The 18,922-nt window shown below is 39.7% G+C and overlaps 1 protein-coding gene across 2 annotated transcripts in view; it reads left to right on the top strand.

Moving 5' to 3' along the window:
* KIF16B (kinesin family member 16B) overlaps window positions 1-18,922 on the top strand; it is a 240,341-nt gene that overhangs the window by 91,139 nt on the left and 130,280 nt on the right. For both annotated transcript variants that reach the window (XM_075564014.1, XM_075564015.1), the window contains exons 13-14: window positions 14,951-15,070; window positions 15,976-16,027. In XM_075564014.1, the coding sequence (XP_075420129.1) occupies window positions 14,951-15,070; window positions 15,976-16,027 (172 nt within the window). The remainder of the gene's footprint in view (window positions 1-14,950; window positions 15,071-15,975; window positions 16,028-18,922) is intronic.

Raw genomic sequence — 18,922 nt, 5'->3', positions numbered from 1 at the left:
GAATGATACTATCTACACCTGTGGATATAATCCTATTTGTGAATAGGATTTTCTCTATTATCATAATGAGGCCATATTGGTGTAGGATGGGTTTTAAGCCTCACCACTTTGGGGATTTATAAAAAATCAGAGGATTACAACAGAGGCAAAGGCGGTTAGAGAGGGAGAAGGATTTGAAGACTGTGAAGCCTAGTGCTCTAAAGATTCCTGACTATTCAAAGCTGAAGTAGACAAAAAAGCGCTTGCCCAGAGCCACATGCTGAATGTAGACCTTTAGCACACTGAGTTGTATGAAAATAATTTTCCATTATTTGAAGCCACCCACTTATGGTATATTTGTTGTAACAATATTTGGAAGCTACAACAGTTCACAAATGGGGACTAGATGCTGTTATTTATAAGACAGCCTTATAAATAATGGAAATACAGTCAAATGAAAGCAATAATAAAAGCAAATGCCATTTTTGCATTTGTTATCAGTAAATGTGGTAGCTACGTGTCCTTTTCCTTGAGCACGTGTGACATAGACACCTGCAGAGCCGCAAGCCTGTGGGGCAGGTGAAGGGATGGGAGCCGTTTGTGTCGGTGTGAACAAGCGTGGCACAAAATGCTCACAGCCTTTCCGCTTCTTTATCCGCCTCTTGCTGGGAACACTTCTGCAGTAGAACTCTGTAAACCCAAAGGCTGCTATTTTCATACTTTAATCTGGAAAGCACCCGAGGAGTCTTTGATGGTAGAGCTGGGATCTATTTGTAAAGTTCATTTCTGTTGTACTGTGTCTCGTCTTAGTTGTATAAATACCAGTGCTGAGGTGTTTGCAGCACCTCTCACTTAATATTTATTTCCTCTTTGGTCTAAATTAACAAACATCTGTAAAATAGAAAGAGGTTAAAACTCATACACACCCACGCACACACACACACACCCCTTGTCATTGATTAATACTGAAATAAGCTTTTTTTTCAATGTCTGTCTTCACCTCTTGTACCTTGACTCAGTGTATCTATGGTACATTATTGTGATTCAAATAAGCTACAAGATTTGAAAGTTTACCTAATTTAGATAGAAATTATATTCCCCCTCTCCCCCGACCCTAGTACTTGGCTGCTCTAGTACATATTTACATCCTCAGAAAACCCTCTATAGGGTTGCCGCGAGTTGAAAAGGAGCCCTGGTCATACAGCAGGTACAAATTGAGCAGCTAATTTTAACGTAATACTCCCTGAGACAATGAGGAGGCTTTCTATTCCTGTAAAGACTGATCGCCGGAAGGACCTTGGGCCTCTACTCAAGCACTCCCTCAATACACTAATACTTTCTTCTATTAAATTGGCACTCTATGATGCTCACTCTCCCGACACAACTGCTGAAGCCAAAGCGGGTGAACAAGTAAATGTGGTGAAGAAAGCTGATGGTGCCCGGCTAGCAAAAGAGATAGTGCCTGGGGTCTTAAAGGCTTGAAGATAAACAAGCAGCCATCTAGCTCAGAAGCAACAAAGCCCACATGGAAGAAGCACACCAGCCTGTGCGATCACGAGGTGCCAAAGGGATCAGGTATAAGGCATCATCCAAAAAAAAAATACCATAGTGAATGAAGGGGGAAGTGCAGAGTGGAGACCCAAAGCCCATTTGTCGGGCACTGGAGATCCTCTCACAGAGGGGTCTAGGGGAGGAGATGAGTCAGTCAGGGTGCAATGTAATACCGATGAAGAATACAGCTTTCCCCCAGATCCTGGATGCTCCCTCCCTCCCAACTACCATGATCCGAATTCTACCTTGCAAGTCTGGATAGGGCAGAGGTTGTACACTGGTGCATATAGGAGCTGGAGGCACAGGGAATCCAGGGTGGATGATACCTTCAGGACCAGGGGTGTGAGGGGTGATTCTGGGAGAGTAGAGAGTGAGTGGGTTGGAAAGGGGGAACCGATTACAAGGATCTACATGTGACCTCTTCCCTGAGGGACGGACAACAGAGAAGGGGGTGAAGGGAGACGTCGGATAGGGCAATATATGACAAAATAATAATCTAAAATTATCAAGGATTCAAGAGGGAGTGGGGAATGGGGAGGGAGGGGGTTAAAAAGAGGACCTGATGCAAAGGGCTTAAGTGGAGAGCAAATGCTTTGAAAATGATTAGGGCAGGGAATGTACAGATGTGCTTTATACAATTGATGTATGTATATGTATGGATTATGATAAGAGTTGTATGAGCCCCTAATAAAATGTTTAAAAAAATTTTTTAAAAAGACTGATCGCAGTGGATATGCTCACAGGGGTAGTTCAGCTCTGTTCTCCAGGGCTGTTCTGAGTTGGAATAGACTCAGGGGCATTGAGCGTTTCTGGATGAGTTAGAATCATCTTGGTGGTAGGAGGTTTGGTAGAGTTGTCCGGTAGTCAGCCAGCCATTCTATGAAAGAAAGATGACATGCTAGCTTCCAAAAATATATACAGCCTCTGAAACCTCATACACAGAGTTGCTATGAAGTGGAAGGCCTGGTGCCTTAGGGGTTATGGATTAGGCTTCAATCTGCAAGGTCCGCAGTTTAGTGAGAGAAAGGCAAGGCTTTCTACTCCCATAAACAGTCAACAGTCTCAGACATTCAACGGGGCAGTTCTATCCTGCCCTACAGGGTCACTTTCAATTGACAGTGGACTCGATGGCAGTGAGTTGTTTGGAAGTAGGATTCCCTGATGGTGTAGTGGGTTATGCATTGGTCTGCAAGGTCAGCAGTTTGAAACCACGTCCCTCTCCTTGGGAGAAAGATGAGGCTTTCTACATCCATAAAGAAAGATTTACAGTCTAAATAAAGGTCAATATTCTTACCCTCTTGATAATATATCAGAATAGCACCTTATTTTTTTTTAAACCATCAGTGACTTACTTGTTAACTACTTAAGCCACAAGAGGACAATGTAAAATCATTTTACTCAGATGTTATTTGAAGCTTTAGCTTCTGTATATTATTTCATACTGCTATCCTGCTCAGGTATTCTTATAATATTGTAACAAAATTTTAAGATACCAGTCTATTTTGTTTTTAACAGAATAAAAAGAGAAATGACAAATTTTACTATTTTAAGGTAATATCTACTACAGAGTGTTAAAGACCTCTATGCGATAATCTAAATAAAGTGCTATATGTTATAGGCCTCTAGCAGAGTGCTTACAATTATGACCAGAGATTACCAGAGAGATCACAGACTCCTTGACTCTGTTCCCAAGACATGTGCCTTGTGGGTCTTTGCAAGCTGCTCGTCAGTACTGGGAACGGCCGCTGCTCACCAGGCACCCTGCCCGTACTCGCCTGGTTCTTTTCCTCAGTACCCAGCAGTACTAACTGACCTTTCATCGTTGCTTTAGGACAGGATTTATGGGAAATAATATGTGGAAAGTAAATAAAGCAATATTTAAGGATCAATCTTTTACTGTAAAAGAACTGAAAAACTATGTACTTGTCTCATATCATGATTCACGCAAACCCTAAATAACAAAAAGGACAGGAAGATAGTCCTATCTAGCTGCTTTTGATTAGTGTTAGTGAATGCTAAGTAAGGATATCTATACACATGTGAACTAAATGTTTAATGACTTATTATTTAATATTTTTCCTTCTAAATGCCTACTGCCTTATGTATATGTGGGCAATGATAAATGTATAGATATTTGTATACATACATATATAACACTCCAAGGCAGATAAGTAAATAAATGCAAATTTCAAAGCAGAAAAAGAATGCCTTATGTACTGAAGGAAATTTTTCCTTAAGACGATTTCAAAGTAAGTTACTAATGTTTTGAAAGGCAAAGTACTGGCGACTGATTTAAAGTCTTCATTCCATCTGAACTACCTTGCGTCATAAATCAGCACTACGAGATAGTAAAAGGAAACAAGGAAAGAAAGCCAGACCAAACTTTCTTCTCCGCCTGAGGTATACTTGTTCAGTTTTTAAATCTCTGACAGGAAAAACTGAGATCACTTCAGACTTTTTTTTTTTGGTAAAACTAGTTTATTAGAATTAAGTGCCTCTCAAAATAATTTAACTCCTTGGCCGGACATTATATGTAGCCTATACAGCAAACCTTTAGAGTTGGCTTGAGTTAAGCCATATTTAAATCTGGATCTCTTTCTTTAGCAGTGCTCCCTGCCAGTGGGTTCTTATTGTCTTTGCTTGCAAATATATAAATTACTTTAATAACTTGATACTCTTAGTTTAGGAATCTATTAATATCAGTATAATTTTATTTGATGTGAGTATTTCAGCTCTGCTTGATTAGCTGGAACAGGCACCCATGCGTTAGCTATGAGAAATTCCATGTTCTGGCTCCACGTAAAGGAAGGTTCAAAGCAGCAGAAAGGGGAAACAGCTATGGTTTAAAAAACAGTATGCCAGACGGTTTCCTGGAGATACTGATGTTACTTTTCATCTTCAGACGCTACTGGCTATTTTTGGTAGGGTTAGATATTAATACTGAGCAGTTTAGCTTTCCTGACTTAACAAATTATCCCACAATGCCTTCATGTAGGAAACTTTATGGAGATTCTTTAACATACACATGTTCTAAAATATATGCTCAAAATAAAAAGATCCAAATTCATAAGAGTATGAAATATTTACATAAATAACATGCATCTGATTTTTAAGTCTATAAATAAGATTCACATTCAGTAATAAATGTGAGAGCAATACTTGCTCAAATTATTTAAGAAAGACTTCAGACTCCCGAAGGATCTGAGACTCAGTTATCCTTTTCTGTTTGCAGAGATGCTGTGGGAGACATTATATTGTTTTAGCCAGGATAACACATACTTTTCACACCTCAATTAAAATTTTCTAATAAAAGGAATGCCCATATTGCTTTCTAGACCCCTAACTTTGAGCTATTTGTTTTTTCCTCTAAACATTCCTCATAGACCTTTCTTAAAAGCACTAGCATTTATCATAAACCCTCTTCCCCCATTGGCAGATTTCATTTCTTCGTTATAATTTGAACGGAGACAGTTTTCATACATGATAATTGCTGGGGTTTTTTCTTCACAGTTTCTCTCACTATCATTTTATATACCATGACTTGGGAGATTGAGTTCCCAATTGAGTCAAGAAATTTCCATTACATTCTAGATCTAACATACATAGGCTATTTCCTTTGCTCTTGTTCAGGAAGTTAACCCATTTGCATGTAATGAAGAACAAAGTATAATTCTTGTTGATCATTTTGTCATGTTTTTTGAGCATTTTTCACAGCAGGAGAATTTACCAATATATATAAAAGAAGAAAGATCAAATTATCAGTCACTTTTTTGTACTTTATGTGTACAAGAATAATGAAATGTTTACTGATATTTTAAACTTGTTTTCTGTGTGAAGTTTTCATTGAGCCACTTTTATGTCTCTCTCTAGCTGAAAGCTTGAAGACAGGTGTATGACTCATAAAATCAAGCAAACTTAGCGGAATTGCTGTGGATAATTATGTTTTCAATAATCAATTGGCCACATTCATTTATGTATCAAACGGTCAGTTAAAGAGGGTTGTTTTTATCCCGTAAGAGGAGAGCTAAAACAGCATATTTCTTTAAAGGGGTATACCTCCAAATACTTTGGGGTAGTCTTGCTGACATTACTTTATGTTACTGCCTTTTAAATATAGCTACTATATATTTGAAATAGCACAAAATGCTTTAAAATTCATAATTGCAAAACAAACATGTGACTAACTTAATGTCTTCAACTCTAGAAGGTATAAAAATACTGATATTTCAATGGTATTTCACTTGCTGCCAGGAGGAAAATATTCTCAATTTTTGGTAAAAGGGAGAAGAACTTTTGCATACATCTTTACTCTTTAAATAAAGACACTTATGCTGTCACAATGATAATTTCTTTGTGGTTAAATTTTTTTGGGTAATTTTACATAAAACAGTTATTTTCCATTTTCACTGAGATAAAAAATATTTGGGCATAAAATGTCAAAATAGTAAAATGAGAAAAGTCAAGCAATTATACATTGTTAAAAAATAAAAAAGAAAGAAAGGTTTACAGTCTTGGAAAACCATGGGGGTAGGTTGGGGGCTGTTCTGTTTTGTCCTATAGGGGCCTCTGCGTCGCCATCGAGTCAATGGCATGGATATGAGAGAGAACTAGCTAGATGGCAGTGAGCTTGGTCTTTGCTTTGATGGTCCAGAGGATTAGATGTTGGCTTGCCAACTGCAAGGCCAGTGGTTCAAATTCACAAGCTGCTCCGTGGGAGAAGATGAGGTTGTCCACCTCTTAAAGATGAGTGTTGGAAACCCTATGGCACAATGCTACTCTGTCCTATGGGGTTGTTATGAGTTGGAATGAACTCAACGGCAGTGAGTGTGTTTCTTTAACCTTTCTTTGGTATATCTGGTGCTGGCTCTTACCAGCTGTTGTCGTTGTACGTCTTCTTTTCACCAAGAACTCTGTTTTTGTTCATTCTCCTCTTTTGCTGGAGCCTTCCACTAGATGCTACTCAGTGAATGTTTGCCAATTCAGTTTAGACCTGGATTGTTTTACTAGCTTTACTGTCGATTTTACTGCTGTTGACATAATAAGAGGTTTTATATTTTATTATTAGCAATTTAATATACCTTCACATTTTAATATATTTTAGTGTTCTGGTTTTATAATATTATTTATGGATATTTATTATATTTTCTTACAACTTTTCGATTTTTAAAAGTTTTCATCAAGAGGGCTATATTAAATAGTTCAGGAGTACTGGTATTTCTTGAGTGCAGACGTACGCAGGGAGAAACCTTTTTTGGAAAGAATAAGGAATGGAGGCTTTTGGAATAGGGGGTTGTGCTCTGGCTATAAGCCAAGTAAACACCTCAAAGAGTGAGAAAACAACAACAACCCTCGAATCCTGTTTTCTCTTGTCAAAAAGTCCACTGCCATCAAGTTGTGGCTGTAATTTTTTTTCATTAACCTCAGTTGCATGTGAAAGGTGGACACTGAAAAAGGAAGACCAGAGAAGAATCAATGCACTTGAATGATGGTGCTGGTGAAGACTATTGAACGTGCCACGAACTACCCGAAAACCCAACACATTTGTCTTGGAAGTACAGCCAACAGTAGGTGCCACAGGACCGGGCAGTGTTTCGTTCTGTTGTCCCCAGGCTCAAAACCGACTAGACCGCACCCAACAACAATGACAAATCTTTACCAGAGCAGACCGGTTCCTTCCTGTTTCTCCGGTGGTTGCTGGTGGGTTTGCGTTTAACGAGGCTAGGCAGAACTCCGGGGTGGATAAGCAAAGGAAAGGGCAGTGTGTTCGGTTGAAGTTTTGAGAACAGGGGTTGGCAAACTTTTGAGATTGAAGAGCTATTCCTGTCCCTCACTTCAGTTTAAAAATGATTCAAGAGCTATATGGTTTTACAAATAAATGAAATCACCATTATCTGAAAAGGAAACATTGACAGTTCTCTTTTCATCTTCAGTTTTACTTCAGAGCCACAGCTATGTACCAAAAGAAGCCCACATGGCTGAGAGCCCACGTGCTGACCCCACTCTAGAGTAAGAAATCCAGCGGTGCTTCTGTGTGTTGTATGTAGGAAGAGATTCATATCAAGAAGTGTCTTACTCAGTTCTAAGTCTAGTCTGCTTCAAATCAGAATAATCTGCTGTTGGCTTCTGGGATTGGCAGGCAAAGGAAAAGGAGACCGAGGAACTAGGCCAGCATGAGGAACCAGAAAAAGCAGGGGCCACGGATGCGTAGCTGCAGAGGTCCGAAGCTGGCCGAGTGAATGCATGGTTGGTAGTCTGCTGATGGTGCCTGCACTCAGCAGCGATGCAGCAGGTGGCTGAGGAACCAGATGCAACATCCAGCTCCTGACAAAGGCAAACACTCTAAGAAGTTTTCAATTTTCTAAGTCTCTTATACAAAAAGGGTTAATAAATCAGGGGGGTGTTATCAGGCTGCATGCACTTGATACGTTGAATTCCGCCCCACCCTTAGTTGACATAATCCCTAATCCAGTATAGGTGACCTCCTCAGATAGGACATCAGAATGCTTCGTGCCGAGGTCAGTTTATTCTCTGGGAGCAGCACTTACCGAGGGGTGGTGTGTGGCTCAGGTTAGATCCCCAGATGGATCGAACAGGTACGTGCTTGGCTACCAAGTTAACGGTTGACTGTTCAAACTCACCGAGAGTTGCCTTGGCAGGAAGCCCTGGTGGTACACTCCTTAAAAATCGTCCAGAGCACTGTTCTGCTCTGACACATATGGGATCCCAGGAGTTGCAATTGACAGGAAAAAGAATAATTTGGTTGGGTTTTAGCTTGCTTCAGACTCCCTGAGACCAAAGTTCAGGTTATCAGGGGAGATTCTGAACCCAAATTATGTTAAACATTTACTTTCTGAATGGGCCTGTACGCTGCTCTGGTGGTGATAGTGGCCATGTATTCGGCAACTGAGCACAAAGTCCACAGCTCGACCACATCAGTGCTTCTTGGAAGAAAGACTGGACGTTTACTCTCAGCAAGAGTCAGTCTCAGAGACCCTGTGCTCTAGGGGCTCCGCGTTGGCATTGACTCAATGGCCGTGAGTGTGAGCTTCAGTGTGTTCCATGTCTAAGTCTAAGCTGGAAGGTCAGTGAGAAAGACGGAAATTGTCCGGAAGATGAATTGATATAAAGTCTGCAAGAATGGACTCGGACAATAGCAATTGAAATGACGGCACAGGACTGGTTGGTTTTTCCTTTTGTGCATATAGGGTGACTGTGAGTCAGCTCTGATGCAAGGATGTACCTAACAACAACACACCAGAGTCATGTAGAAAGGGCGCCATTGTGGAATATGCCTTGGTCTGATACCCTGGGGTCAGTCTTTTGAATCCACTGGCTGCTCAACTGGAGAAAGCTGAGGCTTGCTTATCCCTCACAGATGCACAACCTCCGAAGCCAAAGGGACAGTTCTATTCTGTCCTTTACGGTCACTATCAGTCAGCACTGAGTAATATATATTTTAAAGCAAACAAAAAACACCAAGCAAGCAAACATACTTGACTCTTTCTCCCTGGTTGGGCCTCCCTATGGAGAATATTTAAGCCTGGGAAGTGAAGATCGAGCTAGGAACTAAAAAAAAAAAAAAAAATCCTTCGAGAACTCTTGAACCTCTCATTTCCAGCTAGCTAGATACAATAGATGCATATATGGCAGGACACTCAACTCTTAAATTAGAACAATTCACAGCTGTGTCTGACAAAGGAATTAACCAGCCTTTGTAGAGCAAATGTAATTTCTAAGTTAACACACCTATGCATGCACAAGATGAAGCAAAATAGGTCAACTATATGAGTATAAATATAACTATTGGATGGTTGAGAGGGTGGATGGATGGATGTAGAGTTGAACAAATAGAGAAATAATGTCACATGCAAACAACAAAAGATCACAGTCTAGATGAAAGGCAATTTCTTAGTTGTTTTACTCTATAGAAGTACTTCTTAAGAAACATGATGCAGTAAGCAAAGAAAAATTTTAATAAAAAGCAGGATGAGATGAAAAAGTAGATTGCAGACCTAGTGGAACATTTCGAGGTTCAATAGGACATTAGTCATTGCAGTACTAATACAGAGAATTCGAGGTATAATGGAGTAGAAGAGATACCACTAAAAATTCTATTATAAAAAGCATTCTGTAAAAACAAATGTAACTAATCAAGATGTTGAGGCAATCAGAAGCTAAAATATGGAAAACCTGGAATATAAAGGTAATTGGTATACCCTAAGTAAACAGCTAACAACTGAAACAAAAGATGGAATGTAATACAAGAAATTTTTCATGGGGTGAGGCATAAATAAGCGAAAAACTTTAGTCTGCAGTTTGGAAGAATGCATTTGTGTTCCAGGAAAATTTGAGTCCAGAAAGCTCAACATTGAAATCTATCCTAATTAAACTATTGGAATTCATAGTAAAGGAAAAATTCCCCAATTAGACAAAAGACCAAATTGCTTGCCATGAACTAAAAGTCGGATTCGCTATTTCTATAGAGCAACATTCTGTTTTTAAAGACACTGGAGCCATGTCTTCTCCATTCTGAAGACAAGGAAGGATGACGATGACCCAAGTTGTCTTTAAATTGAACAGTTAGCAACATTTAGCCGACAAAACAAGAGGCAGACATCCCAAAATGTGTACAAACCCAGTTGGCTATCTTGATGCTTCAAGCCAAATCACATAATAAAAATACATATTCACAGTGATGTGAATCTCCCAATATGTTGTATAATCACCCTTGTTAAGTTAGAAGGCTGTTTTAGGCACTTCCTCTTACAAAGAAAAAAAATTGGTTGACATTTCTTAAATAGTTCAATTCGTTCTCCTTCTGTTAAATTCAAATAAAATGACATACATTTATTTTAAATTAGCATGTAGCCTTTTGGAGGACACTCATGACTTTTAACGTGCTTTTGATTTGCTTGATCTCTTTCCTCCACCCACACTGGTGGTGGTTACCTTCCCTGGGCCCCGATTGCAGCACTTCTTCTTTTCTCCTGATCTTTTCAGTGGTGCTTGCCGAAATTTAATTTTACATTCTATTGTGAGTCAATTCTACAGAATTTTGCTACTTAGTGAGACATTTAATTCACCTCAGAGTAAATTTCCAGACACCGATTCTGACATTTAATCATTGTCTATCCAGAAACCATTTTCTTTAAACTGAAAACGGTTTTAGTCCTATGGTGCCAAACCATTAACACGTATTGATTCTCTACTGTGCGTAACCAGTGTGGCTGTGCTCACTCAGAGAGTGTGCGGAAATGCAATTTCTACCACGAGAGAGCTCTTCATTTAATTGAGGGAGACACATTGCCAATGTTTTCCTGATGTTTTCCAAGCAAGATTAACTTCTAGGTAGGCTTCCTAGGAGGAAAGAAACAGATATGGTTAAGTTTTTGTATTGAATTTTGCTTACTAATTTTTTAAGAAATCGTTATTGAGTTTTGTCAGACAAAGGGGTATATATAAAAGTTATTGTTGTGATCAAAAGACATAGAATCTCTGCTCAACCTAAAACACAAGGTAGAGGTTGATTGCCTAGGTGAGTAGCTCACTCATCCCCGGTGAATCCTGCCTGTTATAATTCATGCCATAGAGCAGCAGTTCTCAACCTGTGGGTCGTGACCCCTTTGGGAGTCAAATGACCTTTTCATAGGGGTCACCTGATTATTCGTAACAGCAGCAAAATTACAGTTATGAGGTAGCAATGAAAATGGTTTTATGTCCCGACATAACGGCTGGAGCCAAAGTGGGTGAACAAGTAAATGGGGTGAAGAAAGCTGATGGTGCCCGGCTATCAAAAGAGATAGTGACTGGGGTCTTAAAGGCTTGAAGATAAACAAGCGGCCATCTAGCTCAGAAGCAACAAAGTCCACATGGAAGAACACACCAGCCTGTTTGATCGAGTGGTCCCAAAGGGATCAGTTACCAGGCATCAAAGAACAAAAAATCATATCATTGACTGCACACCTCCATGATAGGATCGCTGAAGACAAATGGGTGCATAAGCAAATGTGGTGAAGAAAGCTGATGGTGCCCGGCTATCAAAAGAGATAGTGTCTGGGGTCTTAAAGGCTTGAAGGTGAACAAGCGGCCATCTAGCTCAGAAGCAAAAAAGCCCACATGGAAGAAGCATACCGGCCAGTGCGATCACGAGGTGCCAAGGGACCAGGTATAAGGCATCATGCAAAAAAACAACAAAAACGATATTAGTGTGTGTATGTATGTGTATATATGTGTATATGTATATGTATATATATACCATATTAAATGAAGGGGGAAGTGCAGAGTGGAGACCCAAGGCCCAAGTGTCGGCCAATGGAGAGCCCCTCATAGAGGGGTTTAAGAGAGGAGATGGGTTATTTAGGGTGCGAGGTAGTACCGATGAAGAACACAGCTCTCCCCCAGATCCTGGATGCTTCCTCCCCCCAACTACCATGATCCGAATTCTGCCTTGCAGGCCTGGATAGGACAGAGGCTGTACACTGGTACATATGAGGGCTGGAGGTACAGGGAATCCAGGGTGGATGATACCTTCAGGACCAAGGGTGTGAGGGATGATGCTGGGAGAGTGGAGGGTGAGTGGGTTGGAAAGGGGGAACTAATTACAAGGATCCACATGTGACCTCTTCCCTGGGAGAGGGACAGCAGAGAAGGGGGGAAGGGAGACTCCGGGTAGGGCAAGATATGACAAAATAACGATGTATAAATTACCAAGGGCACATGAGGGAGGGGGGGAAGGGGAGGGAGGAAAAAAAAAAAAGAGGACCTGATGCAAGGGGCTTAAGTGGAGAGCAAATGCCTTGAGAATGATTGGGGCAGGGAATGTATGGATGTGCTTTATACAATTGATGTATGTATATGTATGGATGGTGATAAGAGTTGTATGAGTCCCTAATAAAATGTAAAAAAAGAAAAGAGGAGAAAAAAATGATTAGGGCAAAGACTGTACAGATGTGCTTTATACAATTGATGTATGTATATGTATGAACTGTGATAAGAATTGTATGAGCCCCTAATAAATTGTTAAAATTAAAAAAAAACAAAAAAACAAAGAGCTCAAGCAGAAAGCAAATGTTTGAGAATGACGATGACAACAAATGTACAAATGTGCTTGACACAATGGATAGATGGATGGATTGTGATAAGAGTTGTATGAGCCCCCAATAAAATGTTTTTAAATAATTAAAAAAAAAAAACTAAGAAAAAAAAAAAGAATGGCTAACATGCTCAAAAAAAAAAGAAAATAGTTTTATGGTTGGGGGGAATCTCCACAACATGAGATTGTATTAAAGGGTCACGACATTAAGAAGGTTGAGAACCACTGCCCCGGAGTGAGTTGTCTTCCCCCCATTAATCTCTACTGTGCCCTCTTTTACTTTGACCCCAGGAATATGACATTGATCTGGGCCATGTGCAGTGCAGACCCCATTTAAAAAATTATCCTTCCAATAATGGTGTTATTAAATATTTATCCTTATAAGATTGACTAAATTTGCTGAGCATGATGCTTTTTTAGCTTTGTTCTTCTCGTCTTATGGTATTTGAGTTGTCATTGTTTTTTGATTGATGCATAATATTACATAGTATGAATGTACCAGAGCTTGTTTAGCCATTCCTCTGTAATTGGGTTTTTGATTGCTTCTATGCTTTTGCTGTTATGCAAATTGCTACAATAAACATAGGTGTTTATATGTTCGTTTATATTCTTTTCTTGAATTTTTAGGGTGTACACCCAGTACAGAAATTGGTGGATTATAAGGTATTTGCATTTGTTTAAGGAAGTGCCACCCTGATTTCAACAGTGGTTGTACAATTCTGTAGTCCCACTGACAATATAAATGTCTTCTGATTTCTCTGCATTTTCTCCAACATTTACTACTTTCTGTTTTATTGAACTTTGCTAAAATGTTGGTGTGAAATGGTATTTTATCATTGTTTTAGTTGGTATTTCTCTTGTTGCTAATGAATTTGAAACTTTCTTTATATGGTGGTTGGTTGCCTGAATGTCCTCTTTGGAAAATTGTTTATTTGTGTCTTATGCCAATTTTTGATAGAATAATTTGTATTTTTCTTGTTTAGATTTTTCATTTTTCATAGGTTTTAGAGATTATCTCATTATCTGATGTATTATTACTGAATATGTTTTCCCAATCTGTGGATTGATTCTTTTGATGAAGTCTTTTGATGTGCATAAATATCATGGTTTTAGTAGGTCCCGGGTTCTTTATTTTGCCTTTTATAGTTAATATATATTTCCATTATACCCAGTAGTAATATTTATACTTTGTATTAGGGCCCTTAAGTTTGTCACTTTTCTTTCATGGATGATCTTTATAATTATGTGGTTTATATTTAGATCTTTGATCCATCTTGGGTTTGTTTTGGGTGCATGTCATGAGACATGGGTCCTGGTTCATTCCTTTCCAGGTTAAGATCCAGTTTTTCCAGCACTATTTGTTGAAAAGACTATCTCTTCTTCATTTAATGTGTTTTAGTCAACTTGAGTGAAGGGGTGGAGTTTACCCTGTCAATCAGACCATACCAAACCATGCCTTTCTGTGGACCTGCCCTTCCCCTGATGATTCTGGGAACTCCTGTCTTCTTCCCTGGAGGCAGGACATATACTCTCTCTGATACACATTCCTGTTGCCAAGACACATGGAGCCCTACTAATGGAGTCAGAGCCCTGGAGCTAGAGGAGCCATGTGGAGACCCACACAAGCGTTGAGATGCTTCCACCACCACTGGATCCACTAGACTTTCCACCCACTGGCCTGTGATCTTCCCACATTTGTCATTATTGCATGTGTTACATGAGTCTAAAGAGGAATTTATACACTAGTATCAGACATATGGGCTAATAGTGGACTTATGGATTTGATCCTGGCCTGAGCTGGGATGTTTTCTGAATATATAATTGCTCTTTTATATAAAGTTTTTTCTTATACACATATGAGTGTCTATGAATTTGTTTCTCAAGTCAATGCAGATTAACACAGTCATTTATCAAAGATTAGATGTCTATAGATATTTAATTGTATTTCTGGATTCTGAATTCTAAATCACTGGTTTTCATAGCTATCATTGTACCCTACTAGGATGTTTTTTTTATTATTATTATTCTCTTGGTTGTTATGGAGAAGAATAGTTGTTGTAAAAGACATTTGGCCTTCCCCTGGATCATAGCATATAGAAACGTGAGATTTGTCCTTGATGATGAAGAAGTAATATATCAGACATAACTTTAATTTATTTTTAAACCGATAGTTTCTTTTTTCTTTGCATTGCAACTTCACTTTGATATGTAGGTTAAGGCCCGTTTCTTGATAAGGAATACAATGTTACTCATTTTAACACTCCAAAAATATCGTGTGAAATTATTTCCCCCTAAAATAACTCTGTGTTTTTCCCCTCTTAATTTTAGGAGCGAACGCTTGCTCTGAGGAAAGAAGGAATTGGTGTTGTCCTAGATTCTGAACTTCCCCATTTGATTGGCATCGACGATGACCTTCTGAGTACTGGCATCATCTTATACCATTTGAAGGTAGCAACCGCTGAAGCGCAACATGCTAATTTTACTTAAGGCACTTACTAAATCGATTATAATATGAAGGGACTTCAAAAGGTTTATGGAAAGGGAAGTAAAAGATAATAAAATTTTCCACACACTTTTTGGAACCCCCTCATATTCTATGACTGTGAGCATGTCTGTTGGATAGTCTGGAACAAATCTTCAAGCTATTTTAAAATTCCCACAGTTCAGACTCTGTGGTGGTAAGAAGTTCTGTGTTTATGTATTTTTAAAGCTAAATAATGATCTATTGACTTTGGCTTCCATTTTACAGAATCAATAAGTAGGAGGCAAGGAGCAAATAGACCGGCAGAGAAAGGCCAGCTTAGAAGCAGCTAGAATGAGGATTTATTGTGTACAGCTCCCCGGCCTTTGGCAGTGATTATAAACTATAACTTCCCTTGCATTGCTGGACTTGGTCCTGAGCCGGGGTGCCAATAGCAAGGCAGCAGCATTCCGCAGAGGTTGAGGTCATTGCTCCTGTAACCTTGACTTCCATAGCTTCTCTGTAGCCTATGACTTAAAATTTTGTGGATTTTCGTAAAACTTATCCTTAGAAATCAGTGAATCCCTGTCCACTAGAGAAGAAGCTCTTCAGAAAGGGTAGGGAAACGTCAGTGAGTGAGATGACTTTTACAAACAAATAATCAATGCGTGCCCAAAGCAGAGCCATCGTTGTGCACTAAGCACTGAAGCTCCTCTGTTTCCCAGACAACATGTTACAGTGTCTGCGTGCCCTATAATTGTATTCAGACGTGGCTGCCCCAGCCATTACTCACCTCATTGGTCACCAGATTGCTCAGGCTTAACTGAGAAATGGGGAAACAAATCATTTATATAGCTCAGACTAATATACTTCCCTTTACTTTTCTTCCCAGGAGGGCCAAACATATGTTGGTAGAGAAGATGCTTCAACAGAGCAGAATATTGGTGAGAATCTGCCAATCCCTTTTTTTCAATAATTAAAGAAAAACTTTCCTTAGAATTACATTGAAGTAAGTGTCAAGAAGAAAGCTTTCGAATATGAAAGTGATCATTATATTGTTTGAATATTTACATGCAACTCAAGTGAGGGATGCTTCGCAATTACTTTAGAGATTACGGTAGAACTTTGACTCTTCTCTCACACTTGCTTATATTCGATTCCCTGTCAGGGCTTTCGAGAGTCCCTTTATTTAAATCAGTGTACACTGTCACAATGGGACAGTGGTTCATAGAAATGTGTCAGCAGACAGGATGAGGGTATACTTCCTTTTCATGAAGGATACAGACTTACATAGAAAGGTGACTAGATAAAGTCCATGGTGCCATGCACAGCACGCTCAGAGGGAGGCTCAACTGGATTTTTTTTTCCTGGAAAATCTTTAGGAGGTACACAGCTAACAAGTGACTCTGAGATTAGCAAGTGGCTACTCATAATTCCCTGGCAGGACATGTTTACTTATGGTGTGGCCATGGGTGTATAAGGGAGAGGGCTTCAAAAAGTTCCTGGAAAAATTAAATGAAACGATAATAAGCTTTGCTCTATGGATTTTTGAAGCCCCCTCTAATGTGTTTGTGGCAGGATGGGAATTGTATCGTGACAGTGGTTTCTACTGTTGCTGGCTATTACCCTTCTTCCTTGTGAAATATGAGCCAAGAGTTACACCAAACCCCACAAATTCCTACTTCTGTTTACTGTGAAGCTACACAAGGCCTCTTTAAATGCTGAAAAGCAAGGCTGTTATTTGAGGACTAAGGTGTGCCTGACCCAAACCATGGTATTTTCATTTGCCCCATACGCATGTAAAAGTTGGACATTGAATAAGGAAGATTGAAGTCAAATAGATGCATTTGAACTATGATGTTGACAAAGTATTGAAAACACTAGAGAGACTGCCAGAAGAACAAATAGGTCTGTCTTTAAAGAAGTCCAGACAGACTACCCTTTAGAGGCAAGGACGGTGAGACTTTGTCTCACGCACTGGCATGTGTTATTCGGAGGGCCCATTGAGGAAGCCCCTGCCTGAGATGAATTGCCCCAGTGCTGTAATGGGCTCTAGTGTAAGAATGACCGCGAGGATGGCGCAGGACTGAGCAGGGTTTAGTTCTGCTGAACCTATGGTCCTAGGAACTGGAACCGACGTCTGACAACATGGTGAAACAGGGAGAATTGGGAGGCAATCCCTAGAATTCCTTAGGCTTCACCATTGAACAGAAGTAGCTATGTCCCAGGGGGACTAACAATGGAAAAGTGGGTGAGGGACAGTGGAGGGACAATGTAAGACATGAAAATAATTATCTGTAACTTATCAAGGGTTTGTGAGGGAGGGCAGGTTGGGGAGGGAAGGAGAAGAAATGGGGAATTGATATCAAGGGTTCAATTGGAAAGAGAATGCTTGGAAAATGATGATGGCAGCATATGTACAAAGGTGCTTGACACACTGGATGAATGTTTGGATTGTTGTAAGAGATGTACAAACCCCCAATGAAAGTATTTTTTAAAAAAAGAATATAAGGCTAGAACTCAGAACAAATATCGAAAAGTTATGTCAAAATAATAAATATATTTCAGCTAAGTATTAAAAAAAGTAGTTATGTCTACTAATCATTGAATTATATACTTTACCTTTGTGTAGAGTAAGAACATACACTTTAAAAAATAAATTATTTTATTGGGGGCATTTACAGCTCTTATAACAATCCATACATCAATTATGTCAAGTACATTTGTACATATGTTGCCATCCTTTTGAAAACATTCTATTTCTACTTGAGCCTTTTACTATCATCTGTTCTTTTCCCTCCCCTCCCCTTCCACCCTCGTGAACCCTTGATAAATTATAAATTATTATTTTCATATACCACCTACTGTCTCCCTTCACCCACTTTACTGTTGTTCATCCCTTTGGGGAAGGGTGTGGAATTATACACTGGTCATTGTAGTGGGTTCCCTGTTTCTCCCAGTTTCCCCACCACCTTCCCCTTACCCTCATGGTATCACCACTCCCATTTCCATTCCTGATCCGATTATCTGTCCTGGATTCTGTGTGTTGAGAGTTCCTATCTGTACCAGTGCACATGCTCTGGTCTAGCCAGATTTATAAGGTAGAACTGGGGTCATGATAGTTGGGGGGCCGAGGAGGAAGCATTGAAGAACTAGAACAGTGGTTCTCAACCATCCTAATGCCGCGATCCTTTAATACAGTTCCTCATATTGCGGTAACCCCCCAACCATAAAATTAATTTTGTTGTTACTTCATAACTGTCATTTTGCTACTGTTATGAATCCGGCGACCCTGTGAAGGCGTCATTCGACCCCCAAAGGAGTCATGACCCACAGGCTGAGAACCACTGAACTAGAGGAATGTTATGTGTTTCATCGGTGCTATACTGCACCCTAGCTGGCTTGTCCCTTCATTTGACCCTTCTGTGAGGTGATGTCCAATTATCTACTGATGGGCTTTGGGTCTTTACTCTGACCCCCCCTTGTTCACAACAATATGACTGTGTCTTTTGGGTCTTCTGATGCTGATACCTGATCCTGTGAACACCTCACGATCACACAGGTTGATGTGCTTCTTCCATATGGGCTTTGTTGCTTCCTTGCTAGATGACCCCTAGTTTAATTTCAAGCCATTAAGCCTCCAGACACTATATATTCTAATAGCTGAGCACCATCAGCTTTCTTCACATTTGCTTATGTACCAATTTTGACATCAGTGATAGTGTCGGGAAGGTGAACACCACAGAATGACAGGCTATTAGAACAAAGTGTTCTTGCATTGAAGGAGTACTTGAACGTAGGCCCAATGTCCATATGCTACCTTGATACTTAACATATGA

The sequence above is a fragment of the Tenrec ecaudatus genome, chromosome 12 (genome assembly GCF_050624435.1).
Source record: "Tenrec ecaudatus isolate mTenEca1 chromosome 12, mTenEca1.hap1, whole genome shotgun sequence".
Classification (NCBI taxonomy): domain Eukaryota; kingdom Metazoa; phylum Chordata; class Mammalia; order Afrosoricida; family Tenrecidae; genus Tenrec; species Tenrec ecaudatus.
The sequence above is the reverse complement of the archived record's forward strand: the minus strand, read 5'-3'. Positions and strand labels throughout refer to the sequence as shown.